Genomic DNA, 17,720 nt, shown 5'->3' on the forward strand with positions numbered 1-17,720 from the left:
TTCACTCCCACACTTTGTCCTGTTACATTTATATCCAAAACATGAGCAGCCAGCTGCCCTCCTCCCGAACCACATCAAGTGAACTATTCTGCAGCCTCTCGAAGCAAAGAGTCTCTCCGCTCTCTGACATTTCCACTCACCTGAGCGAGTGTAGCTCTCGTGGCACGTGTGTGTGATCTCGGCAGCCAGGTCCAGGAAGTGCTGCCTCTTCTCCGGCTCTCCGTCATCAGCCCCGATGCCGATCATCCCACCAGAGAAGCAGGCCAGGTGACCCATCTTATGATCCAGGATGCCTCCTCTCCACTCGGCCATGTAGGTGAGACCGCCAGGGGACTTCTGGACCAGGTTAGCTTCAATCGCCTGCAGCAACACAGAGGTCAGAAGTATATCAACCTTATATACTGTATATACTGATTAAGAACGTGTCTACCATTACAGTCATACATTCTTTATTTGGAGGTTCAAGTACAAAAACTGCAGCAGAAAAGGAGTTTATCCTCTCTTTGTTGCACATGATGAACTGGGCAATGAATAAGGTGGTCAGCACTTGCAGTATACCTCATAATCTGTGTGATTGTGTCACGCAGTTGTTGTTCCTGGTTTAAATGTTGCCTTTGAAAACTATCCTATCGACACCAGTTAGTTTTGATAAAGTTCAGTGTACTCATGGTGCTTGAATAACTGCTTTAAAGGGCCTGTGTCCACTAACAGCATTTTTGCGCCGAGGTCGCTGAGCGCTTAAATGCTGCCAGCGCAAAAAGGCCCTAGGCGTTAGCTGTTTTTTGTTGCTGCACTCACAGCGCTCTCAGTTGAAAATAGTTCAACTTTTGGACTGGCTCGTCAATGTCATTTCTCCCTCACTAGCCAATCAAAATCAAGAAGGGGCGGGACTTCAGATCAGCTTTGTCAACTATAATGGCGGAGGAGAAGCTAATCCCTTTGTTTTTTCAAGGGTACAAAAACAGGTCTAGAGCGGCTGCTGATGTCAGGACACGACTCCCTTTCTGTCGTTTTAATGTTTTCTTTCTAAAATGTTCTTGAATTAAAGAAAATATTAAGCATACAGAGTGATTTAAAACAGACTTAACGATCACTACCATGGGAAGCACAAGTGCTGCCAGACAACTTTCGTAACCTAGCAAAAGTAAGCAAGAAACACTCTGAAATTGAGGTTTTGGGCACTGCCAGCCCCAAAAACGCTGTCAGTGGACACAGGCCCTTAATTAACTCACTAATGGTATTAAATCTATTGAGTATGAAAATTTCAAAAACATAAAAAAAAATAATAATACAATAATTATATTTTTTGATGAGTTGTGTAGTGACATCATCCCAAATATTTCTATCGCTATTCAAATCACCAAACATCCGTAATTTTATGAAAAGCTAACAGTGCGTTTGATTTAGCCGCCTCTATATGGCGTCATACCCCCTTTACCGCCTCTAGCTGTATAACTTCTGTCTGAGAGTGAGGAAGGAAGCTGGAGAAATGTTAACGATGTACGTACTGTTCGCTCATGATGGAGTACAGTTATTCACTACAGTTTGAGGTTCTTTCTGTCTCTGCAGCTGTTGCCATAGAGACAAACAGCATGAACAAAAACCTTGTCTGTGAACTTGATTACAGCCATAGTTTTTGTTCTGCAATGGTGGTTGTTCAACAATAGAGACTACAACTCCCATAATCCCATGCTAATTCACCTCATAATCAAACTATGAAATTTGATGGTTTTAGTATGTGCGCTTTACTCATATAAGAACTGTGAGCCTTCCTTGTTCACACTGTGCTTAATACCCAATGGGTTCCCTATATACCATAGTTTCTAAGGAGGTCTGTAGAGAATCATCTTCTCACAAATAAGAGATGAGTCCACCATGACTGCCACACCATTACTGTATTTATATGATAAATTATGTATTCGTTATATAACAGGAAGTCATGCCTCTGAGGGATCTGAAACCCTGTGAGGAATAGGTTCAGTACACTTCCTTTAATAAATTATCAATAAATAAAAGAGGTGAAAAAAATCGAGGGAGATTTTTCTGTTGTAGAGAGACCTGAGAGAAGAGAAATATCTGCAAATGTAGCTTCTGTGCAGCTGTTTCCTGTCAGTACTTTATGTTTCATGAGAGAGAATAAAACAGTTAGAAGTCACATCTCATGAGATCTATTCTGAGTGACTCATCGTTCTCTCTCTTTTGCAGATTCAGATTTTCCCTCCTCCCTCTCACCCATTCAAGTCTAGCTGCTCGCTGCTCATTTTGCATTTGAATACAGGTTTCTAACAATCAGCAGCCCACAGCATGCAGAGAATAAAAAGAGCAAACTTCTTCTTATATCGCAGATCTGATCATTCATTTTCTGTTCCAACAGCTTATCTGGGACGAGCTTGGACTACTTCAGATTATAAATTAAAGGGCCAGTTAGCCGATTTCAACCTCAGTCCTATCATGCTATTATGGGGAGCTAATGCCATTTTGGTAATGCAAGAAAATGCAATTTCGCTATCCGCTTCTCCAATGGGCCCTGGAAAACCTCCGCCAAACTATGTAAAACACGTCATCTGGAGGAGGCCAGGGAGCTTTCTAAACTACACTTCCTCAATCTAGGATGTCTGCCTCTGATGTCATGTCTCGTTCAAAATCGTCAGGTTTGAAATGTAGACTGCAGACCTGAAGATTTTTTTAGACGATCCACCGGTATGTTCTCCTCGTATTCCGCTCTGAGCCGTTGCCTGCAGCCAAACGGTAGTATTTCACTCCAGCGTCTCTCGCTGAGCCGTTCCTTTCAGAGGGAGGGGCGCAATGCACTCTGGGTGTTGTAGGAATGTAGAATGGGCGAACCCACGAGCTGTTTGTACAACTTTCTCCACAGCTATGGCACCAATTTCAAATATTATTGCTTCTATGGATTACCAGCTTTGATTGACAGTGGCTTTTTCCCGGGGCGAGCTGCTCCTTTAAGAACATCTGGTTCGTGTGCGGGTTATTTTTATTCTAAATTTTCCTTCCCTTTCCTTTATACTGTGTGAGATCCTAAGTATGGTTTGATGAAGATACAACCTGCAATAACTGAGGACAAAACAAAGTAAAGTGTAAAATATTAACCCTTCTTCTCAGACAAGACACGGCTTTTCCTTGAGGGATGAGTGATGCTTTTCCTGCTAATTAGCTGTTGTTAGCGGTAATCATGTCATAGGGTAATTGGAAACCGTTCTCTCTTTCAGCACTGTTTTAATTAGTAATCTGCTTTTATTTGAATGCCAAAGATAATGAGTTGTTCTCTGCCCTCACCTTAGATCTCTGTATAAACACACAGTATATAACTTAATCTGATAGCGCGGGGGTCCTCCGCCATTTAAATACCAAGTCGCAGGGGAGAAGGAGAGGCTGTAATTAGTAGTTGAGCCTCTGGCTTGACCCTCTGATGAGAACTGAGGAAATCTCAATGGCAATCTTAACTTATTGTCTGTGTTACTGTAATTGCAGCCGGAGGGGATGTGCTTTACTCCGACATCATCTCCATTAAAGAGGAACACAGGCAGCTTTGGATGTGTCTTTATGCATTCGTATACTGTGCATTAGAGTACGGAGGGCTATCTGCTCATAGCGGAAGGCTCTTATTTTACATTGCAGTATATAAATACACCAGACAGTTATTATCTCATCACATTACGCAGTACCAGGAATCTTTCCTGTACAATGTTATCTTCCTTCCTCTCCCCTGTGACCGCTCCACCGAGAACTACTTCCACCTAAATACTACTATGGTATGAGGAGACATCACACTCTCTACAGCCGCTTCTGAATAACATCCACTGAATTTAAATAGGAGACATGAAACATTAAAACTCTGGCTCTCATTCCTTTACTTGTATTTTTCTGTTTTACAATGATGACTTTGCATTATGCAAATATAACGGCTATTAAACATATCAGAACAATATGCAAGTTACTTTGAATGTAATTTGAATGAATCAGATTACAGTAAAGGCCACACAGGATAAATCATGCATGTCTTATTTTATAATCTTTTCCCCTCTGGGTGGGGCAAACACGGTTAAACAACAAGTAAATCCTCGTTAAATTCAACAGTAATCAGATCGGAACTAACTACTTTCTCTTAAACAAACTCCATCAATAAATGAACATCCAGTAAAACTAGCTCAGTCTGTAGGGACTTGGCTTGGGGAACGGAGGGTGGCCGGGTCAAGTCCCGGTACAGGCCAAGCATGGAAATTGGGGCAGGCTGGAGAGGTGCCAGTTCCCTTCCTGGGCTCTGTCTAAGTCCATGATTCTCAACTGGAGGGTCGGGACCCAAAAGTGGTTCGTGGAGCTGTTTTCAGTGGGTTGCGGATGTGTGTTCAAAAAAACAGAAGTCTATGCTGGGCTTTTATTTTGAAGGACATGGGTTTCCTATGACATGCATGCAGTAGTAGTGTGGGAAATCCCAGCTACAGTTACATTTACATTCCTGAAGCTTGTTGAGCTCTACAGTAGTTGCATTTTAGGAGGGAATATGTTCTTCTTATGCAAACTGCACAGGTTTTAATAAATACATTTGAGTGGTTAAAAAAAAGGTGGGTCGCGATTCATCATTAAGGAGGTGGTGGTGGGTCCTGAGGCTGGACCACTTGAGAACCACTGGTTTAGGTGTCCTTGAGCACGGCACCAAATCCCTCAACTGCTCAGGGCGCATGTTCATGTGCAGCCCACTCACTCTGACATCTGACAAGGTCCTGTTTGTGCATGTTCGATTTCAGGCCTATGTTTGTGTGTTGCATGTTTGTAATAACAGAGTGTATATATAAAGTGTCTAAACAAGCGTCCCAACTTAACATCTTGTAAGTCTGTGCTTGTTCGCTTGACGGACAGCTAATTCGCAATGTAATGACATTATGTAGTGAAATACATGAGAATCTTATTAGAGACTCCACTCTGAGAAAGGAAGAGATCCTCATCGATCAAAAGTCCCTCAGTCACGCATCAGGATGGTCGTTAATGAGCTTCAAACTACTTCCTAATATTCACCTGTGATGCCGCCTGTGTGAGGACAGAGAACTTCCTGCTCTTCTTCCTTGTTATCATTTCTTTTTTTAACTCAACGCTCCCTCCCGCACACACACACACACACTCTGCCAAATATATCACGGGTGCATTGTTACTCTTTTTTTATTGGCTCTGTCATGTCTAAATAAAGCCATGAGGAATATTTACATAACTGACATCTATGTCTTGATACCAAAATGTAGATTAGACTGATGAATGAAGCAAGTAATATTCTGTATGTACCATGTTAAAGAGAATGTTGTATCCTTCCTACCTCGTTGTCTTGGGTTCATCTCACTTTGTCTGGGGTGTAGAGGACTTTGTTCGATGCTAATTAATGTAGTTTTTTATCATTCTATATTGCAAGTTACCCCTGTTCTGTTTGATATGTAATATTTAGATTTCCATACCTCCAGCGCGCCGTAGTACATCTTCTTTGCACCATCGTCCGTCTTGTCTGACATCAGAAACGATTTGATCAGATACTCGTAGAAGCTGTCCCCGAGGCCGCCGATGGAGACGTGATCTAAGAGCAGCAGAGGAGGGAAAATATTCAGCAAGGTCACACAGGTCTTTACTCGGAGTGTCTGCAGGTGTTGGGGATTTGATTAGGAAAAGTTTGAAATATTTTAGCTTTCCTTCCTGAGGCAGTAAAGTTAGTGATGAAATAGTTGTGATTTGATTCAAGGCTGTTGGGAGATGTCGGACACTTTTAAATTAAAAGTTGTGACAGTGGATTGAGCTGCAGGAGGATGTTCAGTACTTTTTTTTTCTAAGGTGTTTCAGTCATCACCACTTTATTTGTAGCAAATACTGTCATGACTGTGAGCTTAAGTAGACTAATAATGGGCAAGTGTGAATTTAAGCAACAACGTCAATGAATAAATCTCTTTCCTGATTAACACATGCATCCTTTCTTATGCTGCAATCCAATTACTTTATGTATAGATGGACGACACAAAAATTGAAGCCAAAATACCCCTCGAGGCGGGTGCTGCTATCTCGTGCTGTGAGGTCATTTGGAGCCAGAGCTGCGCAGGAGAGATTGATCGGCGGGTGAAAAAAACAGAAAGAGAGATCGGCGGGTGGAGCCGCCGTAGCCTCTTCCGCTAACCAAAACACACACCTAACTTACTGTAGAAAAAAACATCAAAGATCCCGCACGTCAGCTTATTTATCAGCAGAACAGCTTCTTGTGTTGGTCTGAAGCAGACGTTCACAGATATGTAAAGTTCTATGGCTGTAGTGATTGTTTTAGTTACGTCTCCTCTCGCCGTTCCTCCTCTACTCCGCTAATCTGGAACAGATCGGCTGCAGGAGCCGTATTGGTCAACAGAGCTGTCAATCATCCTTTTTACAGCATCAAATAACTCATTAAAAATAAACTTGAACACTTGGACGTAAATCAGCATGATAAGAACTAACTATGATGACAGAATCCATGTTTGAGAAAAATGTATTGATTGGTTTTATAGTTTGACTCATGTCCCATCTGTGAACATGGAGGAGGCGGGCTTTAGGACCTGTACTGCAGCCAGTCAGCAGGGGGCGATAGAGAGGTTTTGACTTCACTTTTAGGGAGCTGTCATGTCGTCCATCTTTTTATACAGTCTATGCTGCAAACCAAGTCAAGGACTCATTAATTAAATGAATCATAACTTTAGAAATGTTTGTTATAAAATGGTGAAAGTACTGACAAAAATTAATATGGCAATATTTTTATATATGGACTACAATTCTAGGCCATATTGTCCCTTATGCTTGTCCCTATGGTTGCTTGTATGATTATGAAATAGGACCTAAAGTGCTTTCTTTGTGGTATGTAAAGGGTCGAAAAAAAGTCTTCCATTTCACAAAGATCACACTGCAGTGACCCTGCTATTGCTCGTGCAGACCACGAGTGAGTGTTCCTCGCTCATGTCTTGTTTGCTGGAATCACAGTGCAACAAAAGCTTTTGTGTCTTGTGATAAAACAACCCAGACGTGCGCCTCTGTTCTCAGTGTTTTGTCTAAAGTCTGTCACTGTCTCTCTCGGCCTTTCTGGGTAATTTGTGGTGTTCGTGATCGTGTACTGTGAAACCACAGACCCTCTCTTCACTGATGCTAGAAAATAGTTGATTTGAAAGCTAAATTATGTAACACACTTCAAGCTTGCGAGTGGAAATTGAAATAAGTGGCTGTTGATTTTCCTCCTGCCTGCTCCAAGTCCACATTCAAATTCACAAAGATGAATGTGATATTGCAGCGGAGGCGTGCGTGAGGCTAAATCCATCCTCTCATTGCATGCACACATCACCTTTGCTTACTCCCCCGCAAGGTTATCACAGTGCTGCTGTGTTTGTCCTTGACACTGACAGATGAGAGAGAGCCGTGGAGCAAAGATTTCTTTTTCCTTTGTGGTGATAAAAACATACAGATCTGCTTCTGTACACGCACACCCACAACAATTAGCCTCTGTAATCAGACAGATTACGACCTTTTCAGTCCCAGCATTGTATTATCCCACTATTTTTCACTCCTCCTTTCAGGTAAATCGGAAAGATCCAATTTCCTCAAGTAATTGAATTCATTATCATTTTAATAACCCGGAGCAATGGGAGTCATACAGCCACTGCCATGAGCCTGATATTAAAAATGAAAAGGAAAGAGACGGATGGGTGGATGACACAGACGTGCAGCTGAAAGAGCTTCGACACGTGAGGTGAGTCAAGGTCTGTCGGTGTTGTGAATGCTAAAGAAGAGAGTCAGATATGGAGGAAGGTAAAATTTAAATGACATTCAGCGAACTGGAAGTGTCGTACTCTAATTTTGATCCATATCGGGGAAAACTAAGCTGGTGAGACAGGTAGCTCAAAGGTCGACGTCTCCCAAAAATCACACTTAAACCTATTTTTGTCTTCTAAAAACTACTGACCTTGTCCTTCACTTCAAATTAAGCAGCTCTTTAACCCAAATTTAACATTAATTTTAAGATAATTTCACAGCTTTGTAACCAGAAAGGCGTGGTACTTACGCTGGACCCAGTTCCCGCTGACCGGGCTGAGGAAGTTAGGGTACAGGCCGTGTGGTTTCTCAATCTTGTTCAACAGTTTTCTGATGTTCATCACCTGCAAAGGGAACAAACAATATCATCAGGATGCTGCCAACATCGCTTAAAGGCTGTTAACATTTTCCAGCAATCCATCCCATCCACATTTTCATGTAAAGTAGAAGAGGAAATGTGATGGAGTGTGCATATCGTACCTTCTCTGTGTAGATGGGGTTGTTGGAGAGCTCAGACAGATGCACGAACTCCAGGTGAAGGGTCCCAAACTCAGCCAGGATGCTGCTCCCGGCTGAGGCCCAGCCCCAGCTCCAACTGGTGCCACTGCAACAGAGACAACAAGCAAACAGGTAGACTAAGTATCTGGCGGTCACACACAGATATCTCGGCAGGTACATTCATAAGACTCCTGTTTGTATACAGAGTAATTACGAAAAGTAAATCATGAAGATGGAAGAACGTTTCAATGAGGAACAGCAGACACACTGAGGAGGCCTCATCACTGTGGCTCTGTTTACACTGCTGTTCAAGAAGTGTTTCAGTGGTCCAAACACAGACAGACAGCTGTGCGACACTTCGTTAACACGTGTCTATCATGCTGACCAATACGTGTTGAGGTTTTATTATTTCCTACGTCACTGCTGCTCGAAGGTCAAGGGGCGCTGTGCACAGTTATTTCATCTGTCTGTTGCCTGACAGGTACTAGATTGGTTTCGCAGTGGCTGGACAACAAATATATTTCAACAACTAATGAACCACAGGTACAGGCTAATCCAACTATGCAGACTGGCAGAACAGAATCATTGCAAAAGATTAAGGGACACGACCAAGTCCAGAACAACCACCCTGTCCTGCATTAATGTACTTTATTGTTATGTTCTACATTATGGTTGTATTTAGCGCTGTCCACATTCAAGAGAGATTTCAAAACCAAGTGTGGGCAGGGTCTGTTTCTGCTGACACTGTTTCAGCATAACTGATCCCAGTTTTCAGTTATGCCTTCAAAAACACGATAAACACTAAAAATAATTATATTTATTTCTTCTTGATGTGGGAGAAAAGGCACCTAAGGTTACTTTATAACAGTCAACGAGCTTCTAATTAAAGACCAAAGCTTAATGAGCAGCTCCAGTCATGTTTTAATTCTCTGCTTGAAATGATAAATTGTGTCTGATATGTTTTTTCTGCAAAATACGTTTAATTACCTTGTAAAAATCCTCCCAAGGCCTCTCCTCCTTCTCCCTCATTAAAAATTCCAGAATCTGCATAGGCCCCGCCCACTATGTGCTACGTTTCTCCTTTTGTAAAATTACAGCCGAAAAACAAAACACGTCTCTGCCATCGTTAAGTGGCACCTTGTTGAAACTTAGCCAGCTTTAAATGTAGTAATTAGTAGTAGTAACGTTAGTTAGTCAGTAGCGAGTTTGCAAAAGTTACGATGACGGTTATAGCTGACTCGCACATCGCCGAAGTGGTTGCCATAGGTTACACATAATGATATGCATAGCGTCACCCCGTCCATCAAAGGGACTGGCTCCTTAGTTCTGTGACATCTCAAACCTGCCAATCTGAAAATGTGTTTTTCGGCCTGTCCTTGGTACACTGCAGTTTAAAAGCAGACTTGTGCTTATGTTGTCCCTGATATGTCTTGTAACACATGAAAAGCTCCACATGGAGATGTTTACAAGGGTAAACACTTGATTTTCACTGGAGGGCGTCTTTTAACTTTTTACTGTGGTTAGTTTTTTGTGCATCATTGATATGATTACTGCCACATAGTTAATTCTTCATAGCCAAATATGTTCACTTGTTAAGGAGTTAAATGTTAATATGTCTGTTGTGTGTAGATAAAACTGATTAATAAGATTTTGTTTTTAAATCATCTTTTGTAGTTGACCAAAAGATTAAAACAGTTTGAATTTGAGTGATGAAAGAAGGTAGAAATGTTCTGAAATTGAAGTAATTTGACCAAAACAAACAATAAAACTACTTCTGATGCTGTATTTTACATAATATGACAGCTGTTTGTTCTGACATTTTCACAAATGAAGTAAAACTTTGAGTGCCTTTCATGTACGATCACTGCCCAAGATCAAAATTCTTTATCAAGAGGCAGCATCATCGTCTCAATTTATCCGGCTTTATGGTGAAAATCAGTTAAATGTGTTACAGGTTATTTCTGTCTTCATCCTTCTTCACACGAGCCTCTTTTATCAGCAGCGGTTTTACAGTGCAGTTTTTCAACTTTGAAGTGATTCTCGGTGTTATACAGAACATCACATTCAGAACTTAATGTAGCTCGGAAAAAAAAGTTGTAAAAAGTCTCTGAGTGCCTGCTGGACCTCTTGGCCTTCTGTACTCAGACTCTGTCTAATGCGTTTTTACAGTCAGACTCTGGTCTCACTTTTTATTCTCTTTTCAAATGGAAATCAATAACTGGACGTCCCTGGAGATCCATTTAATGCATTCCATCCAGTGTTTATCGATTCTTTGGCACATTTAGCTTTTGTCATTCCAGAGTTGCTACATGTATCAGCCTCCTTCCTTTAACTGTTTGAACACCAGAGCTGAAACAGTTAGTGGAACAGTTTCAGTGACACCTGTCAGAAGCAGAAACAGCAGATATGACAGTTTCAGCTTTGCAAGCATGAAGATTTGATTCTCTCCTCGTGTTATGTGTTCATAGTTAATTGAATGTTATCAAGGAAATAATCTGTAAATTCAATATATAAGGCTTATATTTTTTCCATCTATAAAGTGGGCTGCGTCCTATATACCAGTGTGTGGCCAATATACCAGTATAAAATGCAGGTTGTTAAGTGGTGACGTCACACCTCCGCATTTAACTGTCTCCAGTTTTTATGGTAACTGATAATCAATTAGTAGCAGCACTATCAAACACAGCACAAGTTGAATTACATTAAAACGGCTTTAACTTTCTGCCGCTCTAACATTCATGCAACGACCATCAGTGTCATTATTACAAGCTATTTTGTGAACTACAACAATGGAGCCTAAATGTAGGCAGAAATATGCGTCAGTAGAAACTGAATTTGAATTATTTATATCTGAATATGAATTGCTCAACTTTAGTAGTTGAATTAAAAATGTCACTTTGAATCACATCATTTGGAATTGAATATTAGTGTGAACATTTAAATTCCACATTTGGTTCTCACAACAGTTCTTGAAATTCAATTTCAGTTTGCGGAGACACACGTCTGGTTGATGAGGAAAAGCAATCGAGTGCAGATTCACAGCACTCCTTTTTGGCTAATCAGCACCTATGCTTTTTTTAACCATTTCCTTCACTGCATGGAGCTTCTGGTAGCTACCAGAGCTAATAATAGTTAGTAAAAGTTATATATTTCTACTGACACATACTGTATTAAATATTAAGTCACACTAAGTTAAGAAAAAGGAACTTTGTCGACGTGTTTGTGTACATTTTACAGCTCTCAATATGATCCTAATAGTGGAACTGTCGTAAACTATCCGAAAACAAAAGCTGCTGCACATTAGTGTTAGTATTCAAGCCTCGTGTTTGTCTCTGTGTGAGAGCTTACATAATAAATGGAGTGTTTCCTATGGAGCGACATGTGCTAATGTTTTGATCTAATTAGTCCAAACAAATTAAGTTATATAAGTTCGGCAGACGTTAGCTGACGTTCCTTAAACATTAATTACAGTGTGATCAGCAAATTAGATTTCAGACTCAAACTCATCAGAGGTCTAAGACGTAACTTTCACCTTCATTAAGTAAATGTTTCGTTGCTTGTTTTGATGGATGTTTGTGTAATAGTCTCAGCTAAACTACGTCGATTCTTCAGCTTTAAAAAGTTGCCCAGGAAGGTCAGAAACACACGACACCCCTCACTTTGATTTCCTCGAGTTAGTGCTGATAATGTCGCTGTGCAAACCTAATTCTCACAACCCATGATTAGTCGAGGCAGAATTTAACAACCAGGAGACTTCACATGTCCTCTAATAGATGCTGGAGCAGATCAGACATCCGGTAATGAATGGATCTGAGTTTGTAAGACGGGGAGAAGATGAAGGGAGAAGTGAAGAGGTGCGAGGTGACTGTTGTGCGAGGGCAGAGAGGAATCAAAGAGTCTGCCACTCGGATGAATATATCCATTAAAAGTTTGGCGGCTGCATCATTAGAGGCTCTGGCTCGAGTCGTATCTGAGTCTTCCTTAAAGGAGATGCAATCTAAGAATCAAAGCGGAGGTGCAGGGCGGCGGAGGTTGTGTTTGGAGAACACACTACAATACTGAACTCATCTTTTCATCTTTTCACCTGCGTTAACAAACACGTCTTGCTCTTCCACAGCATTCAGATGTTGAAAATCAGGTGTAGAAAATTATGAATAAAACAAAAATCAATATCCCACGCAGGACGTAATGTGTTGCGGAAATTGAATCTTCTTGCTTGTGAACAGAAGAGCTAAAATAAATTGATGCTGACGAGTAACACACACTTCGACAGGGGCCTGTGTCCTCTGGAGGGTTTGTTCTTAGCTGAAACATCCAGCTGGGACAGCTTGAGGGTGTTTTATCAGCAGAGATGCTTTAGCTGGGTCTGCTTGCTAGAATACAGTAAATCTGTGGAGGTAAAAATGTCCCCCCACAAGAGTATTTGCTTTGACCCTGGCTCTAGTTGAAGGGAAGATGGAGGGAAGTAGGGAGAGAAAACTGACCCGCCTGTGTTTGTGGATTCATGAGATTTTGTTGTCGAGTTCAGCCCTTGTATTTGTCAGATATACTGTAATTGTTGGTTTTTGTTGCATTTGTCCTGCCCTGCTCCACTGGGATTGGATGGCTGATTAAAACATTTGTCAACTACGGGCGTTTAAAAGCAGGTGAGGACAGCGGAGGAGTAGCCCCGCCTACTCCACGAACAAAGTCTCCAGAGCCGTATAGACAGAGAGTCGCATCAGTAGAGGTCCAATATGCTCCATAATTCGCCATAGCGATGCCGCGACTCTCTCTCTCTACAGCTGTAAAAGTCACTCACTCACTCGCTCAGTCAGTTACTCAGTCAGTCACATACAGACCCATGTGTAGGGCTGACCCTGGCGGTCAGCCAAAAAGCAACCTATAGAATCTACTCAATAAAATTGAGCAACAATTTGCACTTTAATTGATTGAGTAAATGTTACCCTATGTTTTAAGTGAAGAAATCCTAAATCTAACAACTACGACACACTAATATAAATAAGGTAAATTCTACTTAAAGTAACAATCTCTTACATTTCAGGTTCGTGCTCTTGAGTGCCTCCCACTGGCGATAATCGTAATCACAGGAGCAGACTTTCCAATTTAACCAAACGTCTTCGGCTGGTTCCATTTGTCATGGTTCCAACTCTTGATTTTCCTCGCTGACGGTCGCTTTCCTTTTTAGACTGTTTGCCTTCATCTGAGCGTGGAATTTGTTTGAGATTATTACTAACATTTCAATTTCATTTCATTTGAACTTAAACCCCGATGGCACACTGACACTGGCAATACTCGCATCGACTAATCCAACCCTGCAGCCAAGAACAGTCGTTTGGGTAGATTTAGGTTATTTTGGGTTTCAATCGTCACTGTTGCAAATTAGTAAACGCAGGTAAACTTCACTCATTTCAATTAATTCATGTGCTGACTAACATACTTTCAGTATGATTTACACAATTTGCGTGGATTCAGAGTGTACTGTGTTACAGTGTACTCCCGCACAGTGAAAGGGTTTCTCCCACAGAGTGCTGGTAGAGCGTGAAACAAATAAAGAAGCTGCATGTGTCTTCACGTTAAACCTCCAGCTGTTAACCCAAATAAAAAAATTCAATTTGAATTCATTTCTGTTTGTTTGATCTAAGCAGCAGTCAACAGTGAGATATTTAGTTTCCCGTAAGACAAATTAAACCAGGAAATCTTCATAAGTGAGAAGCAGATTGGTGTTATTGGAAAAAATTACAAAAATTAGACTTTTTTTAATCAACTAATCTTTTAATCTAGAAATAATTTAAGCACTTCAAAAATATGATTTATAATTTGTACACATCTGGTGTGTGTTGTGATTTGAACCTGTACCAAAGTGAGCTTACTGTACACAAACTGCACAGTTACTGTTCGCCTGCAGATGTCTTCCAGGTCTCAGTACACACACAATGACATGACACTAAACACCAAGCCACACACAGCAGTTCATCACTTATATAGGGTAGAGGAAAACACTCCCACACACTGTCAGAGCTGCAGACCGAGCAGCAGGACTGATCTCACTGCCTGTTTATGTTCTGCTACACATCCCATATGTCCTCCTCTGAACTGACATGCGTGTGTGTGTGTTTGTATTCTATAGTGTGGATATGTTTGTTTGTGTGTCTGCAAGTCACTCCGCAGACCCCACATGACCAGGCTCTGGGCAGCCTGGGTCCTCCTGCCCATCTGTAGCACAGGCCCGTGTTGGTGATGTAGCTGAAATTAACTGTAGAAAGAGGTAATTAAATCCAGCAGCAGCTGTCCGGCTTGGCTGCTGGGTTAATTGGAAGCAGGTGGATGACAGAGGTGCCAGGAAGTTTCTGATAAGATTAGGAAATAAGAGGAAGAAGAGTATCCTGTAGGATTTTAAAAAGTCTTAAGTAACAGACTTGGAAGGAGTTTCAAAGCGCCAATATATTTGAACAAGGTGTACTGTGTCGAAGATTTTTTTCAGGCACTGGGACAATTTCTCAAACGTAATTATAACGTATGAAGTAAACTTTTTTACCGAGTTGTTCAAACATTGTACCGTGGCGAAAAAGAAGGAATAGTTGGACTAATTGTTAAATCAACAAATAAAAGGGACGTTTGTTCTCCCCAGTCCTGCTTATAAAAAGGGGAAGAACACAAATCCAGACACACAGAGAAACAGAGGCTGTGTCTGAAGTAATATGCAGTACACAAACAAAAGCTAAATTCACAGTATGCCAAAAACACCCCGGATGTAGTCGTAAGGATTCAGATAAAATCTCCAGGTGGCTATGCAGCCTACCGCGCCTACTGTATCCCACAATGCAAACGTCACAACAGCAGTGGTATATCTATTATCTATAAATGTATCTATCAGTTATCTATATTCTTTCTTTCATCTTTCGAGCAGAAGGGGGCGCTATAGCTAAGAAGCGGTGGTTTGCTTTTGGCGGGCTATTGTTTACTTCCGCTTTCCAAAACCGGAGACTGGCGCCTGGCGTAGCATACTGCAAAATACATTTAAAAGGCTCCATACTACACATGACCACAGAACACAGTATGCAGAATGTAGTATGTAATTTCCAACACAGCCTTAGAGGGCTTGAGATGACTTTGACACTTTGTCACTGACACAGCTGTGTTTTCTTATTTTAGTCTCTCTATAAAATGTTACATCAACAAGCAAGATTCACCTTTGATCTCCCAAAAACCTGCGTAAAATATAGTGTTGAGAGGAGCTGGTTTAGCTCAGTGGAGAGAGCAGGTGCTCCATATACAGAGGCTATAGTCCTCTACACAGCAGCCGCAGGTTCGACTCCTGACCTTGGCCCTTTGCTGCATGTCACCCCCCATGTCTCATCTCCCAATACTTCCTGTCTCTCTTCAGCCGTCTTATCTATAAAGGCATAAATGCCCCAAAAATAATCTTAAAAAAAAGGGTATAACCCAGATTCAGACACACGGAGAAACAGAGGTAGGGTAAGGCTAGCGATTATGATTTGACTGTCAGAGTCACAGACGCAGCACGGCATCAGTTTGTCATAATTTTATTTCCTGATTTTAGCGGCACTATAAAATTGTCATGAAGCACATTTTTGATCCCGACCACTGGGTGAACAAACCCAAATCCAGACACGCAGAGAAACGCACGGTGAAAAATGCTCCACAAATTGCTCTCGGTGGCGTAGCGTGACCGTGACATTAACACAACCGTGTCAATCAGGATTTGAGATTAGAAAGCTAATGGTTTGGAACAGATTAAAAATGAACTCATTTAAAAACATGCAAATATTATTGATGTGATCTTGCAAAGCGTTTGTGAACACAGATTACGTCTTATCCAAATGTTATAGTCATTGTGAAGCTCAGCCCGATGCTGTGTCACTAAACAGAGACGGTTTGTTTAAACTTCTTTTAGATTTGATTTTTATTCACTTTTAGCAGCAAGACCATAACACAGATTAGAGTTTTATGTGCCAACCTCCGAAAGCACAGCTTTAAATCAAAGTTGAATTCAGCATTTTGACTGAGCTGTGGATAAAGGGACGCATTATTTCAGTTTGAGCTTATTTCCTGTTCGTTGACAGCTTGCATGTGAGCTCACGTTTTTGAATCGACCTCTGCCTCCGGTTGCCAAATGAACAAACTACCTTAGCGCTGATTAATGGGAGGCAGCGTGATAGCTTGATATCGTCTTTTATCAGGGATGGAGGACGGCTGGAGGTGACGGCTGGTGCTGAGACTCACCTCCCCAGGTTGATGACTCCTCGGGGGATTCCTGTCGGAGTGTTGAAGGCGGGCAGCAGCTTCTCTCCCAGCTCCAACGCTTTACTCTTGAACAACTGGAGAGAAAAGAAGAGAGCAGCTCGGTAAATAGACAATAAATGTAGATATATAATGCACACGTTTTATCGTTGCTATTGTTATTATCTTATCCATAAGTACAACTTTAGATTTCACTAAAAAAAAACAGCTCATCCAAGCTACAAAATAAATCCCTGTCACATCCTGGGACTCACAGGCCTGCACACATTTCCCCTCAGCTTTCCCTCTAAAGCTAATTATATGAAACATAAGGCCGCTAAAACAGAACTCCAGCAGGATTAAAAGCAATTTCACAGATGTAATCTACAGTCCATTAAAAAACCGCACTTCCTCCACATCTCCAGCCGGCCAGACTCTCTGAAGCCGAGGCCTGGGATAGATTATCCATCACTGAATCAGAAAACCGGTGGGAACAACGTTCGACTAAACACAAAATGCAGAGTGGGGTAAGATATTGAAATTCTGACAAAGAGAGGCACTTTTAAGGAGACAAAGAGGGTTTAGATAGCAGAGCAGAGGCGAGAGGAGGAGGAGATAGTCATAAAAGAAAGCTTTGGAGACAAGAGGGAGTCGAGAGAGTGATTGAGAAGAGACAGACGTGGTAAACACGCAGGGAAAACAGAGTCTAGACAAAGAGAAAGCCGCCAGAGAGAGAGCTAGCGAGCGTGGCTGTGGCAGAGCAGTGACTCAGCAGAAATATTGAGGGCGAGGAGGAAAAAACAGGGACAACAAATTGCAGTCAGACAGATAGAAACCAGCGTGTCGTCTTTGTAGTGAGAAAATAACGACTTTGCTTTTACCTAGTGAACAAGTGCGTCTGTGTGTTCACTGAATACTTTCTGCTGCGGCTGGAGAGTCGGAAAGTGGACATACTTTAGCTATGCAATCATTTTTCTATTACTCTAATGTGTTTTTGAATCACGTTGGAGAAGTTTGTTTCACTGTGCACAGTTTTCACTTTTTTACTGTGAACAATAAACACGCAAAAATGTGACACCCACGCAAAACATGAGAACATCCATTCGAAAGATACGGCCCCTTTAAGACTCAAAACACATCTCACAAGCCTTACATACAGATTATTG

The 17,720-nt window shown here is 41.5% G+C and overlaps 1 protein-coding gene across 1 annotated transcript in view; it reads right to left on the reverse strand.

Moving 5' to 3' along the window:
- The window catches only part of LOC138584418 (mannosyl-oligosaccharide 1,2-alpha-mannosidase IA), a 228,521-nt gene that overhangs the window by 12,863 nt on the left and 197,938 nt on the right, over positions 1-17,720 (reverse strand). The window contains exons 5-9 of the mRNA XM_069656649.1: positions 16,558-16,652; positions 8,293-8,416; positions 8,063-8,156; positions 5,460-5,575; positions 141-360 (exon numbers count right to left, since the gene is read on the reverse strand). Of these exons, the coding sequence (XP_069512750.1) occupies positions 141-360; positions 5,460-5,575; positions 8,063-8,156; positions 8,293-8,416; positions 16,558-16,652 (649 nt within the window). The remainder of the gene's footprint in view (positions 1-140; positions 361-5,459; positions 5,576-8,062; positions 8,157-8,292; positions 8,417-16,557; positions 16,653-17,720) is intronic.

Source organism: Semicossyphus pulcher, unplaced genomic scaffold (assembly GCF_022749685.1).
Source record: "Semicossyphus pulcher isolate SPU_LCO1_2020_fin unplaced genomic scaffold, fSemPul1.0.p SCAF_9, whole genome shotgun sequence".
Lineage (NCBI taxonomy): Eukaryota > Metazoa > Chordata > Actinopteri > Labriformes > Labridae > Semicossyphus > Semicossyphus pulcher.